Below are 19,307 nucleotides of genomic sequence, written 5' to 3'. Positions count from 1 at the left end.
ACAGTTCTGTCTAATACGGATAGAAGTCTGTCTAATAATCAGATTTGTATCCTGACAGTCAGTCCGTGTGAATTGAATGCGGACAGGAGGAGAGTTCGAAAAACGATCAAAATACTTTAAACTCGTGATTTTAAATTATGCTGCCATGGCTGCAATATAACAAAGAGTGAAAAATTTAAGGGGGTCTGAATACTTTCCGTACCCACTGTATATCGGCCACAATGCTTTCCAAGATATCGGCATCGGCTGTCAAAAAAACAATATCGGTCGACCACTAATGTAAACACAGCAGCAACTGAATGCTAGTCATGCAGTGTGAAAACAACGGTGATCCGACGACTTTGAAAACCGTGCAGTGTGACCTCGACATAACCGTGAGTGTGTCAGAAATACCCTCGTCGGTGCGTCCCAGCGGGGGCTCGTTGAGGCGGGGCAGGCTGGGACGGACCGGAGGAGCCACCGGCGGCTGGATAGACGACAGATCCTCGGCGTCACGCAGGTTAGCCAACATGTCCTGCAGCTTACAGCGGTTCGGCCCTGAAACACACCACAACAACCACACTTCATCTGAGAAACCCAGGCAAAATTCAGCCCACCTTCCACCAATGTTTTTATTTTTCAACATTTTTAAAATCAATAAACAAAAGCATTTCTCCTTCTATGGTTCGTCTAGATGCCCAAACTTTTTAATACGAAGAGCCAAAAATCTAACTTTATTAAGGGAGGCGAGACAAAAGTAAATGTTGCATATATCCAACTATATTATATTAAAATATATAACATTTAGAATGTTTTGAATAATTAAACAAAAATTTAAACAGCAATTTTTAGAATTTGAAATGTTCGTTATCAAATTTACTTATTTTACAAAAATAAAACAAACAAAAATGTAAATTAGAATTGAAGATATGCTGATTTTATTGCTGTGTAAATCAGAATTTCAGCATTTCTACATTAATCCAGGAGAAAATCATATAATAAACACTGCTATACAGGAATAAAATTGTTGTATCATTATATTACATAAAAATGTATTCAATTTTATTTTTGTAAATAAATAAACAAAAATGTTTTTTTTAGAATTTTTTTTATGTAACTCAATTTACAAAATAAATTTTCAAATGTTAAAACAAAAATGTAAATTAGATAAAAATGTAATTGAAGATATGTTGATTTTATTGTCATCTAGTCAGAATTTCAATGGTTTTCTACCTCAGTCCAGGAGAAATACAGACAATAAACACTGATATACGGAAATAAAATTTTTATATTAATATTATATTCAAATGTATTAAATTGTATTTTTTAAATAATTAAACAAAAATTTTAATAACAATTTTTAGAATGTTTAAATTATTTTTAATTAAATACACTTATTTTAGAATTCAATACAAAACTAATACTAAAAATGTTAAAACAAAACTTGTGATAAATCAAAGGCAGTGTAATTTACTGCTATAGTTTTTGTTAATATTTTAAATTAGATTTTACCTTTATATTTTCTGATTTCATGTTAATTTTAAAGTTTTAGTAATTTTATTGTGTTTTTGTCATTTTTAGTAGTTTATTTTTTTATTTTTTTTAATACATCAAGTTAATAAACAAAATGAGAACAGTTTTTTTTTATTTCAGTTAACATTTATTTTATTTCATGTGGTGAAAACGGCTTTTATAGTTATTTATTTTTATTTTTTTTAAATTTAGTTAACAGTAATAACTGTGACCAAGGGTCATCAAAGGTCAACTCTGGGCATCTCTGGTCTAGGCTTAGGGTTCAGTTTAACTTTGCTTTCCTGGTCAAAGGTGGACTGTTTTCTGATTTGGCACGATAATAAATCAGTCAGAATGAAATGGCAAAGAAATGAAGCACTGGAATAAAAATCAGAGAGGAAAAACTAGAGTGATAATTGATAAAGTGAGCAGCGATTGCTGAAGATCCATCTGAACTTTCTTACAGTGGAAGCAAGGAAGGGGGCGGAGCCTGATTTATACACACCCCATTCATAGAGGGGCGGCGCAAACAAGCCACACCCCTCTCAGAGCACCAGCATCAATGCAAAGAGAGCAACAGAAATGAGCAGTTGAAGAACAAAATGAAGAAGGAGAACAGAAACAGTAGTTGTGTGAGAGATGCAGCTGGATCCTAAAAGAAAAAACGATGGGAGGAACAGAAGAACACAGGAGCGGATGACAGGACGGATGAGTGACGGGGAGGACTGAAGAGAGCGGCTGGATTTTTGTCAAACTAGCCAATGCTTTTTGAAAGAAATTATACAGGTACATTAGAAGAAACTAGTGATAAACCGATATATCAGGTCAAATGAACGGCTGATTCTGACATGATCAGCAACACCTGATAACTCTGCCAGAAATGGCCTTCAGACCAAATGGTTTCCATTTTAAAATATTTTTAAATGAATATATAAATGTGTGAATCTCACAAAAACAAGACGTGTTCAGATCAGATATCATAAAAATATATATTAAAAAAAAAGAGAAATTATGAATATTAAAATATTATAAAAATGAGAAATTATTCTGCATAAAGAAAATTAATAATAAAAAATAAGTTGCAAATAAAACAAAGATACATTTACAAGAAAAAAACTTTTACAAAAAAAAAAACTAATTCAAAAATAAAAAATAAAAATAATATTTCAGTCTTTCTGCTTCAAAATTTCATTTTAAATTTTATTTATTTTTTATTTATTTTTTAATTTACCAGCAACTTCTGAAGTAAAATTGCAAATTAAAAAGTAAATCCTACACCAATTCTTTCAATGCATTATGATTTCTGTTATTTTCATGACTATTATTAAACATATTTAACCCCAATTTTTTTTTTTTTTTTTTACAGTAATGTAGTAAAAACTTTGTATTAATAGTAAAGAGAATTTGGGGTGCAAATAATGCAAAAAAAACAAAAAAAACAATTCTTAATAGTCCTAAGAATATATATAAATATACATAACATAAATAACAAATATACAGTCAAACCAAAAATTATTCAGACACCAGATATAATTTTTTTTTTACTAGTGAGTGCAGGACACTATAGTTAATTTATGTAAGTGAAGATAGCAAAATAAAGTAATCTGTGACATATTATACCCCAAAATTCTTCATACAGTGGACTACCATTAAAATTGATAAAAAAAAATTATTTGACACTTTGACCTGAGCATGTTTTGTTACATACCTTTCTATCAAAGTTATCTGACATTATCAAGATGAGTTTGTTCTGACACAGTTTAACTCTGAGTTCTTATTACCCTTTTCTAAACTATAGCCAATAAACTGTGATAATGTGAGAAATATTGAAGGCGCCTGAATAAATTTTGATTTGACTGTAAATCCTTGAAATATGACCTGGCCGTGTTTGTGTGAGATTCACACAGATTTCAGTGGTTTAAAGCAGATATCGGTTGAGCACTAGAAGAAATAAAAGAGTAAAGAAAGAAAGAGGAGGCGGCGAGCGAGAGGTTCCTGTCCCACTTACTCTTCGCCCCTTTCTTGCCCTTGCGCTCCTTCTTGTACTGTTCCTTGAGTTTAGAGATCAGACCCTCATCCACGTCCCAGGACTCAGACGAGGGGCTCTGCTCTTGCTTTTCTACACGGAGGAGGGAGGAAGACACATTACACGGCCTGACTCCACAACGGACAAGGATTCGGACGCTTTACTCGCATTCAATAAACGTCACACTGAACTGAATAACCGACTCTACTGTACATATACACTACCGGTCAAAAGTTTGGGATCAGAACGATTTTTAATGTTTTTACAGGAGTTCTTCTGCTCATCAAGGCTGCATTTATTTGATCAAAAATACAGGAAAAAATGTAATATTGTGAAATATTATTGCGATGTAAAATAAAGTTTTTATATTTATAACTGTAATTTATTTCTGTGATGCGCAGCTGTATTTTCAGCATCATTACTCCAGTCTTCAGTGTCACATGATCTTCAGAAATCAGTATAATATGCTGATTTATTATCAGTGCTGGAAACTGTATTTTTTTTGGAAGCTGTGATACTTTTTTCAGGATTCTTTTATGAATAAAAGATAAAAAGAAGAGCATTTATTTAACAATATACACTTTTCTAACAATATACACTACAGTTCAAAAGTTTGGGGTCAGGACATTTTCATTCTTTCTTTTTTTGAACGAAATTAAAACATTTATTCAGCGAGGATGTGTTAAATTGTTAAGAAGTGATGGCAAAGATTTATATTGTTAGAAAAGATTTATATTTTGAATAAATGCTGTTCTGTTTAACTTTTTATTCATCAAAGAATCCTGAAAAAAGTATTCTTTGATGAATAATAAAACATTATCTGGTTCTTATCAGGTCTTAAATTTTGAAAAAAAAAAAAAAAAACCCTCAGATGAACAACATCACATGACATATCACACTGTGTTATTATTTAATTAACAAAAATTAAGCCAAAATGGAAAAACCATGTTTGAGAAAGTTAGGACACTCTATGATTCAATTGCTTGTAGATCCACTTTTAGCAGCAATAACTTGAAGTAATAATGTTCTGTATGACTTTATCAGTCTCTCACATCGTTCTGGAGGAATTTCGGCACACTCTTCTTTACAACGTTGCTCCAGTTTATATTCAGGTTTATGTACACTCTCGCCACTTCATTTCAGTCAGGATGAGCTCTGGACTTGGGCTACTGAAACACCTTGATTCTTTTCTTTTCAGCCGTTCTGTTGTAGATGCTGCTGTGCTTGGGATCATTGTGCATGACCCAATATTGGCCAAGCTTTAGCTGTTGGACGGATGTCCTCACAGCTGACTCTAGAATACTTTGGTACACAGAGGAGTTCATGGTGGACTCAATGACTGTGAGATGCCCAGGACCTGTGGCTACAAAACCAGCCCACAATCATCAGGCCTCCAGCAGCATGTGTGACTTCTGCTATGAGGTGTTTGTGCTGATATGCTCTTTAGGTTTTCATCAAACGTGCTGCTGTGCATTATGGACAAACATCTCCACTCTGGTCTCATCTGTTCAAAGGACATTGTTCTAGAAGTCTTATGGATTGTTCAGATGCAACTTTGCAAACCGTGCTCCCATGCTTTTCTCAGATAGAAGAGGTTTTCTTCTGGCAAGCCTTCCAAACATGCCATACTTATCCCATATTTGTCTAATTGTACTGTCATGAACTTTATATTTAACATGTTAACTGAGGCCTGTCGAGTGCTACACAGTCTGATGTTGGAGTGAATTTGCTGGGATGTCCACTTCTGGAAGGATTGTTGTCTGTTTTGAATGTCTTCCACTTGTGAATGAACGTCCTCACTGTAGAATGATGGACTTCAGATTGTTTGGAAGGACCGTAGTACTCTTCCCAGATTGATGGCAGCAACAATCGCTGATGTCTTACCTCCTTGGCATTGTGTTAACACACACCTGAAGGCTCCAGACCAGCAAACCGCCAAAACATTTGCTTTTATAGAGGTGCTCACACTTTCTGATGATCAGTTAATCAAAGGCGTTTCATTTTGGCTTTATTTTTGTTAAATAAATAATGACACGGTGCAATATGTCATGTGTTGTTGCTCATCTGAGGTTTTATTTTCCAAATTGTAAGATCTGTCAAGGACCAGATATTTTTTATTATTATTATGTCTTGATATGATATATGTGTATATAAATAAAAGGTAGGGTAGTTTACCTTATATACACACACACACGCGCACACATATATGTGTATGTATATAAAGATGCTGGACCTTTTTAAATGTTTCCTACAAGTTTACAGTCTGTTTAGATTACATATTTATATATATTTTTTATTTTATTTTTTGTTATTTTTATGTATCTTGTTGCGAGTTTACACAATAGTGTTTTGTGACTGACTGAGAGTAAGAAATACTTTTGTCTGATCTCATCTTGATTTCTACACATCAAAACAAACGTTGGTTTATTGTTTTTCCCCCCCCTTTTTTCTCTCTCTCTTGCAAAAAACCATCAATAAATGGAGTTAAAAAGGGTCATTATGATGTCAGAAATATGTATAAGTGTTGATTCCTGAACATTACGTCTGCATTATGGTCATGTGACTGACAGCAGCCTGAGAAATCCAGTCCGAATAGTGCTGAAGTCATGAAATACTACACACGGAGAGTTCTGGCAGCGGCCCGAGCCGCAGTTTAAACCCTTTCAGCACCGTTTTCAATTAGAGAGCTGATCGACGGGCGTATGAACAAGAAAAATCAGTCCAATTCTCTTCAGAGACTCAACAGAGATGGATTGAGGGGTAGGGAGTGTGTGTGTGTGCGTGTGTGTGTTTGTGTGTGAGTGAGTGAGTGTGAGTGTGTGTGTGAGAGTGTGTGTGTGTGTGTGTGTGTGTGTGTGTGTGTGTGTGTGTGTGTGTGTGTGTGTGTGTGTGTGTGAGTGTGTGTGTGTGTGTGTGTGTGTGTGTGTGTGTGAGTGAGAGAGTGTGTGTGTGTGTGTGTGTGAGGAACACACGAGGAGACAGGAACTCAAACACATCCAGTGCATTTGATGCTGCTCTGAAATACTAAAACACAGCCATCGACTGCAATGAAAGACAAAGCGAGGAGCAGCTTGTGTTCGTTCCTGCATGATGCTGGAAAAACAGCACAAAACAATCTGCAACACATGATAAATAACCCGCAGAACTCTCTCTAAAGCATTACTGGAGCCGAGAGATGCACTGAGTAACTGTGAGCAGCAAAACGCTTTTCAAAGAGACTGAAGAGCTGCTGTAAACGACTTCTCAGAGGCTTTCAGTCTAACAGTTACTATATGCTAAATGAAATTATATGATTGCAGAGATAAATAAAAACTAACCAAACATCTAAAGTATCAATGCAATACTGCAAGGAAAATAAACGTGATATATTGATATATAATAGTAGCACCAGGGTTATTACCATAGAAAAATATTTTAAAAATGTTGTTACTTGAAATATAAAGTAAAATAAAAATATAAAATGATACTAAAATAAAATAAAAAAATTACATAGTAATATTTATAATATTTACATTTGAATGTTTCTTTAATTAATTTCTTATAAAATATATTACTTATAAATGATTACTTTCAGCTAGTTCAGCCATAAGAATATTTCTCATTTTGACCTAGTTAAGGTTCATGTACTATAATAACTAAAATGAAAATAAAAATTACTAAAAACAGACATATTAAAAAAACAAAAACTAATAAAAATAACAAAAACACAGAACAAAATTACTAAAATTGTAACAAAAAATACAAGGAAAATATCAAATTTAAAAATAAAAACGAAATACTAAAACATCACCAATCAGCTCGACCATAAGCACCTTTAATTATGAATATTACTACACTACCGTTCAAAAGTTTAGGGTCAGTATTTATTCATTTATTTTTTAAGAAATTAATATTTTTATTCATCAAGGATGCATTAAATTGATGAAAAGTGACAGTAAAGACATTTATAATGTCACAAAAAATAAATGTTGTTCTTTTGAACTTTCAATTCATCTGTGAATCCTGAAAAATAAAATGTATCAGTTTCCACAAAAATATTGTGCAGCACAACTGTTTTCAACATTGATAATAATCAGAAATGTTTCTTGAGCAGTAAATCCACATATTAAGCCATATTCGGACGGTAATTGTTTCTCATATGGACATCTGTGATAAAACTCATGGATTTGGATGACGATTTATTACACTTTTTATTGTGTAAAATATATTTAAATAATACTTATTATTACGTAAAATGTATTCTTATTATTCCAAGCATATTTTATAACATATAATCCTATTTATTATTTGATTATTTAAATCTCCTGTTCAAAAATAGGAAAATAGACGTGCTATAGTTGTATATAATTATACGTGATATATGTGACCCTGGAGCACAAAACCAGTCGTAAGGGTCAATTTTGTGAAATTGAGATTTATGCATCATCTGAAAGCTGAATAAATAAGCTTCCATTGATGTATGGTTTGTTATGATAGGACAATATTTGGCCGAGATACAACTATTTGAAAATCTGGAATCTGAGGGTGCAAAAAAATCTAAATATTGAGAAAATCATCTTTAAAGTTGTTCAAATGAAGTTCTTAGCAATGCATATTACTAATCAAAAATTAAGTTTTGATATATTTACGGTAGGAAATTTACTAAATATCTTCATGGAACATGATCTTTACTTAATATCCTAATGATTTTTGGCATAAAAGAGAAACGTATAATTTTGACCCATACAATGCATTTTTGGTTACTGCTACAAATATACCCCAGCGACTTAAGACTGCTTTTGTGCTGCAGGGTCACAAATAAAGAATAAAGATATTCACAAAGAAAACTGCTGTTTTACATTATAATAATATTTCACGTTTTTACTGTATTTTTGATCAAATAAATGCAGCCTTGGCGAGCAAACTAGCGACCCCAAACTTCTGCATGATCTCAAGCCCTATACTGGTGCATCTCTGCCTGTTTGTCAGTATAATATGTGCTATAAAGCATGTGTTGGTGTTTTTAGCTGTAAGAGAGCTGACTCTCACCACACTCGGCTCGCTCTCCAGAGGACGGCGCTTCAGACGGACCCTCCATGTCCTCACTATTGGCCAGAAAGTCGAAGCCCTTCAGAACCTCCTCCGTGTCCAAGTCGTCGCTCATGTCAGCTGAGGAAGAGGAGGGAGACGGAGACACCTTCCTCCTCACCATCTACAACAGGAAGAGGAAGTGTGAGCTAACTGACATGTTCTGGCTCTCAGTGTGAACACTGACTCACGGTGGAGAGGTCCACGATGCTCTTGTTCTGTCCCTCGCTGTCGTCATCGTCCTCTTCATCGCTGAACTCTGCGGCAGCTTTCTCGATGAACTTGAAGGCTTCCAGCACCGTGGTGGAGTCGGTCATCTCCGCTTTACTGCGGGTCCAATCCACAAACACACAGAGAAATAAGAGCAGACATCATTCATCACGCCAGCGTTTCACACTCACGCTATCGACAGCATCTCTGCTTCTTACCAACAATAGAGACTTCTCATCCTACCTAGTAACTGCAAGTAGAGAGGAGATAAAAAGTGGGGGACAATAAATAAATATAGATAATATGGGCTGAAATGTGAGTGAGTGACTGAAAGAAAGAAAGAAAGGATATTGGCCAACAGTGAGTTAAATAAATAAATAAAGTTAACATGGGCTGATATATCTTCAGTAAGTTAAATAAATAAATAAATACATTTAATAAAGGTTGATATTTTCAGTGATTAAAATAAATAAATAAATAAGGGCTGATATATCTTTAGTGAATTAAACGAACAAACAAACAAACAAACAAATAAATAGAGGCAGATATATCTTCTGGTAGGTAAATAAATAAATAAAATATAATACTGTCCATCAGTGACTTAAACAAACAAACAAACTAATATGGGCTGATATAACTTCAGGAAGTTAAAATAAACAAATAAATAAATAGCTGATATATCTTCAGTAGGTAAAATAAACGTGACCCTGGAGCACAAAATCAAAAAAAAAAAGAGATTTATACATCATCTGAAAGCTGAATAAATAAGCTTCCATTGATGTATGGTTTGTTAGGATAGAACAATATTTGAAAATCTGGAATCTGAGGGTGCAAAAAAATCTAAATATTGAGAAAATCATCTTTAAAGTTGTTCAAATGAAGTTCTTAGCAATGCATATTACTAATCAAAAATTAAGTTTTGATATATTTACGGTAGGACATTTACAAAATATCTTCATGGAACATGATCTTTACTTAATATCCTAATGATTTTTGGCATAAAAGAAAAATGTATAATTTTGACCCATACAATGTATTGTTGGCTATTGCTACAAATATACCCCAGCGACTTAACACTGCTTTTGTGCTCCAGGGTCACAAATAAATCAATTAATACATAAATAAATCTAATAAAGGTTGATATATTTTCAATGAGTAAAATCAATCAACCAATCAATCAATCAATCGATAGAGACTGATATATATTTTGGTAGACAAATCAAATCAAATCAAATCAAATATTAGCTAATATGGGCCGATAAATCTTCAGGGAGTAAAATAAAATAAAATTACATGGAAATAAAATAAATAAATTTTGATATGTCTTCAGTAAGTTAAATAAATGAATAAATAAATAAATATACAAACAAACAAACAAAGGCTGATATATCTTCAGGGAGTAAAATAAAATAAATTAAAATAAAATAGACACTGATATATGTTTAGGGAGTAAAATAAAATAAAATAAAATAGACGCTGATATATGTTTAGGGAGTAAAATAAAATAAAATAAAATAAAATAGACACTTATATATGTTTAGGGAGTAAAATAAAATAAAATAAAATAGACACTTATATATGTTTAGGGAGTAAAATAAAATAAAATAAAATAGACACTTATATATGTTGAGGGAGTAAAATAAAATAAAATAAAATAGACACTGATATATGTTTAGGGAGTAAAATTAAATAAAATAAAATAGACACTGATATATGTTTAGGGAGTAAAATAAAATAGCATAGCTAATATGGGCTGACATATGGTCAGTGATTCAAGTAAATAAATAAGCTACTGTGGTCTGTCTGACCCGATCATGGTGGTGGTGCTGTCCTTCAGCGAGGCCGGCTCGGTCCCGTTCACCATGGGCTCGCTGCGCTCGTCTCCGGGTGTCTCTCCGCTGTCTCCAGCCAGACCGAGCAGAGCTTTGACCCGCTGAGACTTCACATCCAGGATGGTGTCGGTGTAGCCCACCTCCTGCAGGTACCTGAGCGCAGACCGGAAAAACATCGTCCAAACGCTTCAGATTGCACATCAACTCTTACAGTTTATATTAATGCACCGAGCTAATATTTATACAAAGTAATAACCAAGCAACTGCAACCGTGACACTTATGATTTCAGGTACACGGCTGTCATTGAAAAAATAAAATAGATACAGTAGGTGTCCTAAAAATCTAAATATTATAATAAGATTTAAAAATCAAATTTTAATCCAATTTTTTTTTTAACCTGAATAGGAACTATATTTTGCATAAACAGAAGCATGAAAACATCTTTGTGCCCTGTTGCATTACTATAATGAGAATTTATTTGTCATTAAAAGTATGTTACAATATATAAAAAAATATTATTGGTCAATAAATAGTTGTCATTTTGTATATGCGAAATATAATTTCTAGTTTTTATTCTTTTAATTCTGGGGTTAAACAGGAGCTGCAAGCTCTTCATATACTATTATAGTTTTTATTAACATTTTGAATTAATTTTTATTTTCATATTTTTCGTTTTCATTTTAGTCATTTTATTATCACTGATATACTATTACAGTTTTCATTAATATTTAGAATTAGTTTTAGTAATTTTGTTGTGTTTTTGTCATTTGTAAATTTTTTGAAATATATAAAGTTTATGTATTTAGATGATATTAGTTTTAATTTTTGTTATTTTATGACTTCGTATATTACTTTACTTTTACTTTAATTCTATTACTTTATATATATTTTTTATATTTTATTTCAGTTAATGTTTATTTAAAATATTTTTTATGACTTGCAGTTTTAGTTAAAAGTTTTAGTAATTTTGTTATGTGTTTTAAAAAAAATATGTCTATACAGTTTTATTATTAATTTTGCTGTTAATTTTGATTTTAAATTTAGTACATCAAATTACATTTTTAAAAATCTTTTATTTCAGTATATGTTGATTTTTTTAAAAATATTTTTTTTTATGGTTTTACTTTTACATAACCTCGAAAACAGAAGCATGACAGGTTAAGCAAACACCGTTACAAACACGACAAGTAATTTCTGAGCGTCTCAAATGCTGTTTCTTCAGGTTAATCACTCTCTGGGATGCTCGACATGCAGTTAAAGTCAAACCCCTGAGGTGAGAGAGTACAGTCAGTACAGTCAGCGTATGGTTCACGTACCTTCAGTTAACCCGAAACACACACACACACACACACACACAGCGGTCCTGTGCTAAGACTCCTGCAGTCTGATGTCTGGAGGGAGAGCGTTCGACTAAATCTTTAGCAGCAGTTTAAGAAGAAAACGAGAGAGAAAGAGCGAGCCAGCAAGCGAGAGTGTGGCGGCTCTCGCTGTACCAGCCTCTCTCCAGACACAGGAAACTCAACGAGATGAACAATCCTGCATTCATTCAGCCTTACTGTCACTGAGACACACACACACAAACACACACACACACACAGACACTCACAGACACTCACAGAGATTTTTTTATGAATCTTTGCAAATTGCTTTTCCTAACAATGTGCTAGTTAGCAAGATTCACGATGAATGCGGCTAAAGTTTACAGTCTCTCAGAGAGCGGCTCGGAAGAGAGGGGCGGGCTCAGCAGAGCTCATTAACATTTAAAGGAACATGCACCGAAATGAGTCGCTGTGAATAGAGCTGTTTTTGACCGGGTAAAAAGGGTGTTTTTTATACTACCATTGAGAAATTTGAACCAAAGTATGTTATAGACTTTTCATTAAGACCCTAAAGAATCATATCAACTTGTGGAAAATGGGCATCCGATGACCCCTTTAAATTTACTTTTAAAAAATAAATTGTAAAAGTTTTATCTATCTTATAAAACAAGTTCGTGAGAGTTTGTCCTGATAATAACCTTTGTCTCATGACATTAAATATTGGGCAGACCAAAAGCACGTTTCACTGTTACGCGAGTCCCGCAATATTGACATTTTGGTGCTTCTTCAGCATCTAGTTAACAAATTAATCACTTAGTAATGATATGAAAACATGTACTACAGTATACTGTGTACACAGCGTTTCATTGTCTGTTTTAAATCCGCTTCTGAATTGTCGCGCCCTGTTCAGTGCACAGCGTCACGTGTCTAAACAAACAGCACGTGCTGTCAGTGATCTCCACCTCTAGAGGCCGCTCTTGTACTATATAACAAAGACTATAGGGACTTTGCTGTATATAACAAGGACCTTCTCAGCCGCTCCAGCAAAGGACGCAACCCGGAAAAACTATCGGCATGGATTTTTGCCGATAGTTCCGGTATTTAACTATCGGTGCCGATTAACCGGCAAAACCGATACATCGGTCGACCTGTACTTTAAAGTATAATTTTTTGAGTTCAACAGAAGAGAGAAACTTGAGTGTAAGTAAATGATGACAGAATGTTCATTTTTGGGTGAACTATCCCTTTATATATCAGTCACACAAAACTATCCCAGCGCTTCAGAAGATGTGGCATATAGCGCACGAGTCGAGAGTCGTATGGACTATTATGATGCATTATATTGTCTGATGCTGTAGCGCGACAGTCATGTGATCAGAGGTGTGAGTTCATCTGAGTTTTACACTCTACACACTCATCAGGATTACACTCTGAGCGCTAAACCTCATCAAATCACTGCGGTGTGAACGGTGCTGGGCTTCATTACATCACGCCTGAACTGGGTTTTCTTTCTAAATGCTCAAGTTAAAATGATCTTCAATATCACAGTCAATATGACAGCCGACACTCACGTATGCTGGAGATCAGCAGATAGATCAGCGTTTATAAATAGATAGGAGTGTGGAGGTGTGGAAGAACTTCATGTTCGGTGTGGGAGTGACCTGAACCGCTTTACCTTGTGTGTGTCACGTACAATCAAACACTAATACACAGCAATTATTCTACTGCTTCATGTCTTTACTCATTTAAATACTTTTAACTGCGGTTTTAAAATTAATCATAATTTAAATTCAGTCTAAATTAAATAGCTAAAAAAAAAAACATCAAGGTGCAAATTGAAACTATATAAAAAAAAACACACATTTAATTTAATAAAAAATTAAGGGTCTTATAAAACCGGTCAAGAACTTTTCATCTTAAAATCAAAAGAATAAAAACGAAAAATTATGGAATAAATGCTAGAAATTATACTTTGAATAAACAGGACCATTAATGATGTCACAATATAAAAAAAAAAATTTATAGTCTTAAAATAGACTTCATTTTTTATATGCAAAATATAATTTCATGTTTTTATTCTTTTGATTGTATGGTGAAAACATTTTTAAACGTTTAATAATAATATTTTAAAAACAATTGTTTTTATTGAAGAACATACAGGTCTTGAAACTTCTGGAATCACAAAATGAATTATAATCAATTAATTTAATATAACTAATACTCCCAGTTTCTGCTCATAAAAAACTTGGAAAACGAGCAGTTTTGTCATAATCTGTTTTTTTATTATAATTAGTGCTGTCAAACGATTAATCGCGTGCACACGCATATATTATGTAAACAAAAACTTTTATTTTGGATGCGATAAATTGCGATTAATCGTTTGACAACACTAATTATAATTATTATTTATCATAGTATTTATTAATAATATGATGTAGCTTTTATTTATATATATTTCAGTTTCCATTTTCATTTTTATTTCAGTTTTATTTATATGCTTGTGTCATTTTTCTTAGTTTTATCTTTTTGTTATTTCTTTTTATTTCAGTTTTAGTATAAGCAATTTTGTTATTTTTTTATGTTTTTTATCTAATTTTATTCAGCTTGAATTTATTTTCCTTCCAGTTTTAGTAATTTTAGTACTTATAATTATTTTATTTCAGTTTCATATATATAATTATTTTATTTATATTCATTTATTTTAATTCAGCTTTATTTTGTTAATGAAAACTATTTTAATAGTTTTAGTTACCAGTAACAATGCTGGTCATAATTACAGCAGAAATATAAAAAAAAATGTCTTTGAATATTGTGCATTTATTGTATATTAATTTCTGCAGTTCTGTAAACAAACGAAGCAGGTTGTCATTTCAGTGACGCGAACGCAGCATAAAGTGATAAAGTGTGTGTGTGTGTGTGGGTGTGTGTGTGTGTGTGTGTGTGTGAGTGTGTGAGTGTGTGTGTGTGTGTGTGAGTGTGTGTCACTCACTGTCTCAGCAGCTGTCGTCCCTGTTTCCAGTTCAGCTGACTGTTGGGTGGTTCAGGAAGAGCCTCGTTCTCGTTCCCCTCATCTAAAGGTCAAAGGTCAGACACAGGATGACAGACACCTGTCACTCACAATATATCTGCTGCTCACAGCTTCCTGTCTGACCACATTCACATTCATCACTACAGACTGCAGCAACAAACGAATCGCTCTGAGAGTGTTTTACAGTGACGTCCATCTGACATGAAAGTCTGGTTTGTTTGTTTGGATTTACACAAGGTTCATGAAAAAATCCAGCCTAATTTGTAGAAGCGTACCTCTACTGACCAGACAAGAGTTTGGACTGAATTCCCATGATTTCTAAAGGCTTGAGATCAGTTTTATAGACAAATATAAATATGCTCTTCACATGTTCCTCCACTAGTCTTTAAAGGCATCCCAGGATGCACCTGATGAAAGCAGAGCTGGAATCTAGATGGAGATGATGTTCAGATATATGACATTTTTCATTTGTGTCACATGTTGTGATCAATGCATCATTCACAGACTTCTGTGTTATCTTTATGTTATTAGCACTTTTTATGATAAAAAATGAGCGATGTGCCCAAACTTTTGCCTGCCAGAGCATAATTTGATTATAGTATTATGTAGGGCTGCATGATTAATCAAAGTAAAACTAAGTAAAACGATACGTCTTAGTGTGATTATTGCATTAACATGCATTTGGAAACACAACCATCTTCACAAAATCAAAATAAGAATCTTTCAGGTGCCCTGCAGATTTCCGTCAAAATAAAAGTTTGATGGTTTATCATTTCAATTAATCAATTAAAATTAGTATTGAAATTGTACACTTCTACTGTAAAAATAAAATTATCATCAATACACTGAGTACATGATTTGTACAGTGAAATATTAAAAAGATCAAGAGAAAAACATAAAAATATAATAATAATATAATATATAATAATAAAATAGCAATAATAATTTAGTAATTTTTAAGTAAATAATAATAATACAATAGTAATATTTCTTATTTAGTTTTTATTTAGTAATATTTACATTTTTATTTAGTGTAGTAGTAGCAGTAATAATAATAATTATTATTATTTTATTGCCATACTGATATATAATCACAAAATTTCAGCCAAATTGTGCAGCCCTAAATACAAGTACAGCAAACCTGGATATTTTAAATCATATCAAATCACAATCAAGATGTAAAATAAAATTAAAATAATATAATTATTATTATTATAATTTAAATGTATTTTTTCCATTTTACAGTTAAATATTACAATAGTTTTTTTAAATCTCACATCAAATTGTGACTATATAACAAGTACTATATAACAAAGACTATAGGGACTTTGCTGTATATAACAAGGACCTTCTCAGCACACACACACACACACACACACAGACATTCACACAGACACTCACAGAGACACACACACACACACACACACACACACCAACTTGTGGAAAATGGGCATCCGATGACCCCTTTAAATTTACTTTTAAAAAATAAATTGTAAAAGTTTTATCTATCTTATAAAACAAGTTCGTGAGAGTTTGTCCTGATAATAACCTTTGTCTCATGACATTAAATATTGGGCAGACCAAAAGCACGTTTCACTGTTACGCGAGTCCCGCAATATTGACATTTTGGTGCTTCTTCAGCATCTAGTTAACAAATTAATCACTTAGTAATGATATGAAAACATGTACTACAGTATACTGTGTACACAGCGTTTCATTCTCTGTTTTAAATCCGCTTCTGAATTGTCGCGCCCTGTTCAGTGCACAGCGTCACGTGTCTAAACAAACAGCACGTGCTGTCAGTGATCTCAAAGCAAAAGGCAAAGGAAAGGACTCAACCCGGAAAAACTATCGGCATGGATTTTTGCCGATAGCTCTGGCATTCAACTATCGGTGCCGATTATAGGCAGAGTAAGTGATTTTTCAAAAACACTTTAGAAAACTGATTCGGGCCAAATCGCAAAACAAACTTGTAGCCAATCAGCAATAAGGGGCGTGTCTACTCGTGATGTGGAGGAGAGCACGTTCAGTGCATGGGACGTAGACATGGTGTAACATTGGTTTTGCTTTGTTTCACAGAACTAATCGTTGCCTGGGTTGCGTACGTATATGTGGGGCGGAACTATCAAAATAGGGGCAAGACCCTTTTGGGGTAGGGGCGTGTTTGTTTTGGTGATTTCAAATATCAACATTGGCTACCAGAAATCACTTACTCTGCCTTTAATCGGCAAAACCGATACATCGTCGACCTGTACTTTAAAGTATAATTTTTTGAGTTCAACAGAAGAGAGAAAAATTGCAAATTGTGCAACCCTACAAACATGCACAGCAATTGTTTTTTTTAAAATCTCACATCAAATTGCAGTCAAAATGTACAATAAAATTATTATTATTAATTTATTACATTTCTTTTTTTCTATTACTGTTCTTCACGTGTTTGTGTTTGTGTGTGTGTGTTTGTGTGTGTGAGTGTGTGTGTGTTTGTTTGTGAGTGTGTGTGTGAGTGTGAGTGAGTGTGTGTGTGTCTGTGTGTTTGTGTGTGTGTGAGTGAGTGTGAGTGAGTGAGTGTGTGTGTTCGTGTTTGTTCGTGTTAGTGTGTGTGTGTGTGTGTGTATAGCATTTCTCGTTCCTGCTGGCGTCTACAGAAACTGTGAGCAGCTCACACTCTAGTGATGAAGGCTGGTGTTTACCTGAGTCGTAGCTGGGTGGCTTCATGTCTCCCTGGTTGAGCTCCGTCCCGTACTTCAGCTTGTGGTATTTGGCCCTGCGGAGGAGAGAGAGAGAGACTGTTGCCACGGCGACAGCACCTCCAGTCGCACATGCGTGTGGGACGAGTCTATAAATTCCCTGAATGTGAGAAGTCTTGATGGGATCAAATACCACGGTAAATCAGACTGAACTCTGGGAATCACCTCACGTTCCTCAAACCATAGGCTTTCAGCAGAAACACTGATGCATTTCTGCCAAATCCGACGCTGTCAGACTGAGATGGGTTTTAATCCAGCGCATAACTTACATCCTTCTGTTAATAATAATAATTAATGCGCATTTGCATTTTGCATATAAACTGTCCTGACTGTATGCAAGTCATTGTTAGACATGCAAGCATGTGCATTAACCAATATATATATATATATATATATTCATTTGACAACAATATGCACATTGCATTAAAGGAGAAGATGGGAGATATTAGGGATGTAACGATATTCAATATCGTGATAGCGCGATAGCAAAACTGTCTCGATATTATAACAGTCACATGACGATATGAAACAATAGCTCTTCTGGGCAAAAAGTGTAGTTTTTAAAATATATTTCAGTCCAAATTCAAAATATCTCTTTCATAAAAGCTTAAAGTGCAGCATGAATCGCTGACAGCTAGCGGTTTAAATGCAGTCCAGATTCACAATATCTCTCTCAAGTGTAGAAATTAGGAAAGAAGTATTGTTATTTCTCTACTGTAGTGTAAAGCTAAAATAATATACCTATGAAATATTCATTTGCATTTATTTTACAGTGCAATTGTTTCACAATATATGGCTATTACTGTTATTATTATTATTATAATAATTAGTTTATCTTCCTAAAACAGCAGTGTGAGTGTAATTTAGACTGAGACAGTAGATCACAAATAAAAAGAGGGTTGAGTCTCCTTTAAAGTTCAGCTACAAGTAAATTCACTGACTTTCTTCTGATTTAAGTTTTCTCAAACATGGGTTGGAGCTCTTCATTCTGAACTCTCAGAGTGCATTAGATAGAATAATTTAACTTTAAAATGTACAAAATTTTCATTTTTTCCCAATTCTTCATGTTTTTTTTTTTTTTTTTAAATGTCGCAATAAATATCGTATCGTGGACTTCATATCACAATAATATCGTATTGTGAGATTTTGATATTGTTACATCCCTAGCAGATATTTATTTAAAATATAAATACAGAAAATAAAATTGTGCTTTTTTATGTAGTTAATCTGAGAAATAATCAATCAATTAATTGATTAACAAAATAATAGTTATTTATAGCCATTCTCTTGATTTAAAGTCAAAAGACTAAAAACAAATAATTTATCACAGATGAATTCAATATTGATGTAGCGAGTTGCAACATTGCTTGGAACCAATATGTTCTTTTTATTGTTTAATTTTAAATTATAAAAAAAAATAAAAATAAAAATAAAAATATATCAAAAAAAAAAAAAAAAAAATTGTATGCAAACATGTAAATTGCACATAATGCAGTTTTTAAATTAACTTATAAATAATAAAATTTCTAAGTTATTTGTTAAAATATATTCAATTACACAATGGCTGTCATAGCATGTTTCATAAC

At 33.3% G+C, this 19,307-nt stretch overlaps 1 protein-coding gene across 1 annotated transcript in view; it reads right to left on the bottom strand.

The window, feature by feature from the left end:
• Positions 1-19,307, bottom strand: part of strn (striatin, calmodulin binding protein) — a 62,322-nt gene that overhangs the window by 13,729 nt on the left and 29,286 nt on the right. The window contains exons 5-11 of the mRNA XM_016518678.1: positions 17,665-17,738; positions 14,936-15,017; positions 10,603-10,779; positions 8,776-8,911; positions 8,546-8,708; positions 3,500-3,610; positions 394-537 (exon numbers count right to left, since the gene is read on the bottom strand). Of these exons, the coding sequence (XP_016374164.1) occupies positions 394-537; positions 3,500-3,610; positions 8,546-8,708; positions 8,776-8,911; positions 10,603-10,779; positions 14,936-15,017; positions 17,665-17,738 (887 nt within the window). The remainder of the gene's footprint in view (positions 1-393; positions 538-3,499; positions 3,611-8,545; positions 8,709-8,775; positions 8,912-10,602; positions 10,780-14,935; positions 15,018-17,664; positions 17,739-19,307) is intronic.

Source organism: Sinocyclocheilus rhinocerous, unplaced genomic scaffold (assembly GCF_001515625.1).
Source record: "Sinocyclocheilus rhinocerous isolate Xijiao unplaced genomic scaffold, SAMN03320098_v1.1 scaffold1050, whole genome shotgun sequence".
NCBI classification, from domain to species: Eukaryota; Metazoa; Chordata; class Actinopteri; order Cypriniformes; family Cyprinidae; genus Sinocyclocheilus; species Sinocyclocheilus rhinocerous.
This window is presented reverse-complemented; position numbering and strand designations above follow the sequence as displayed.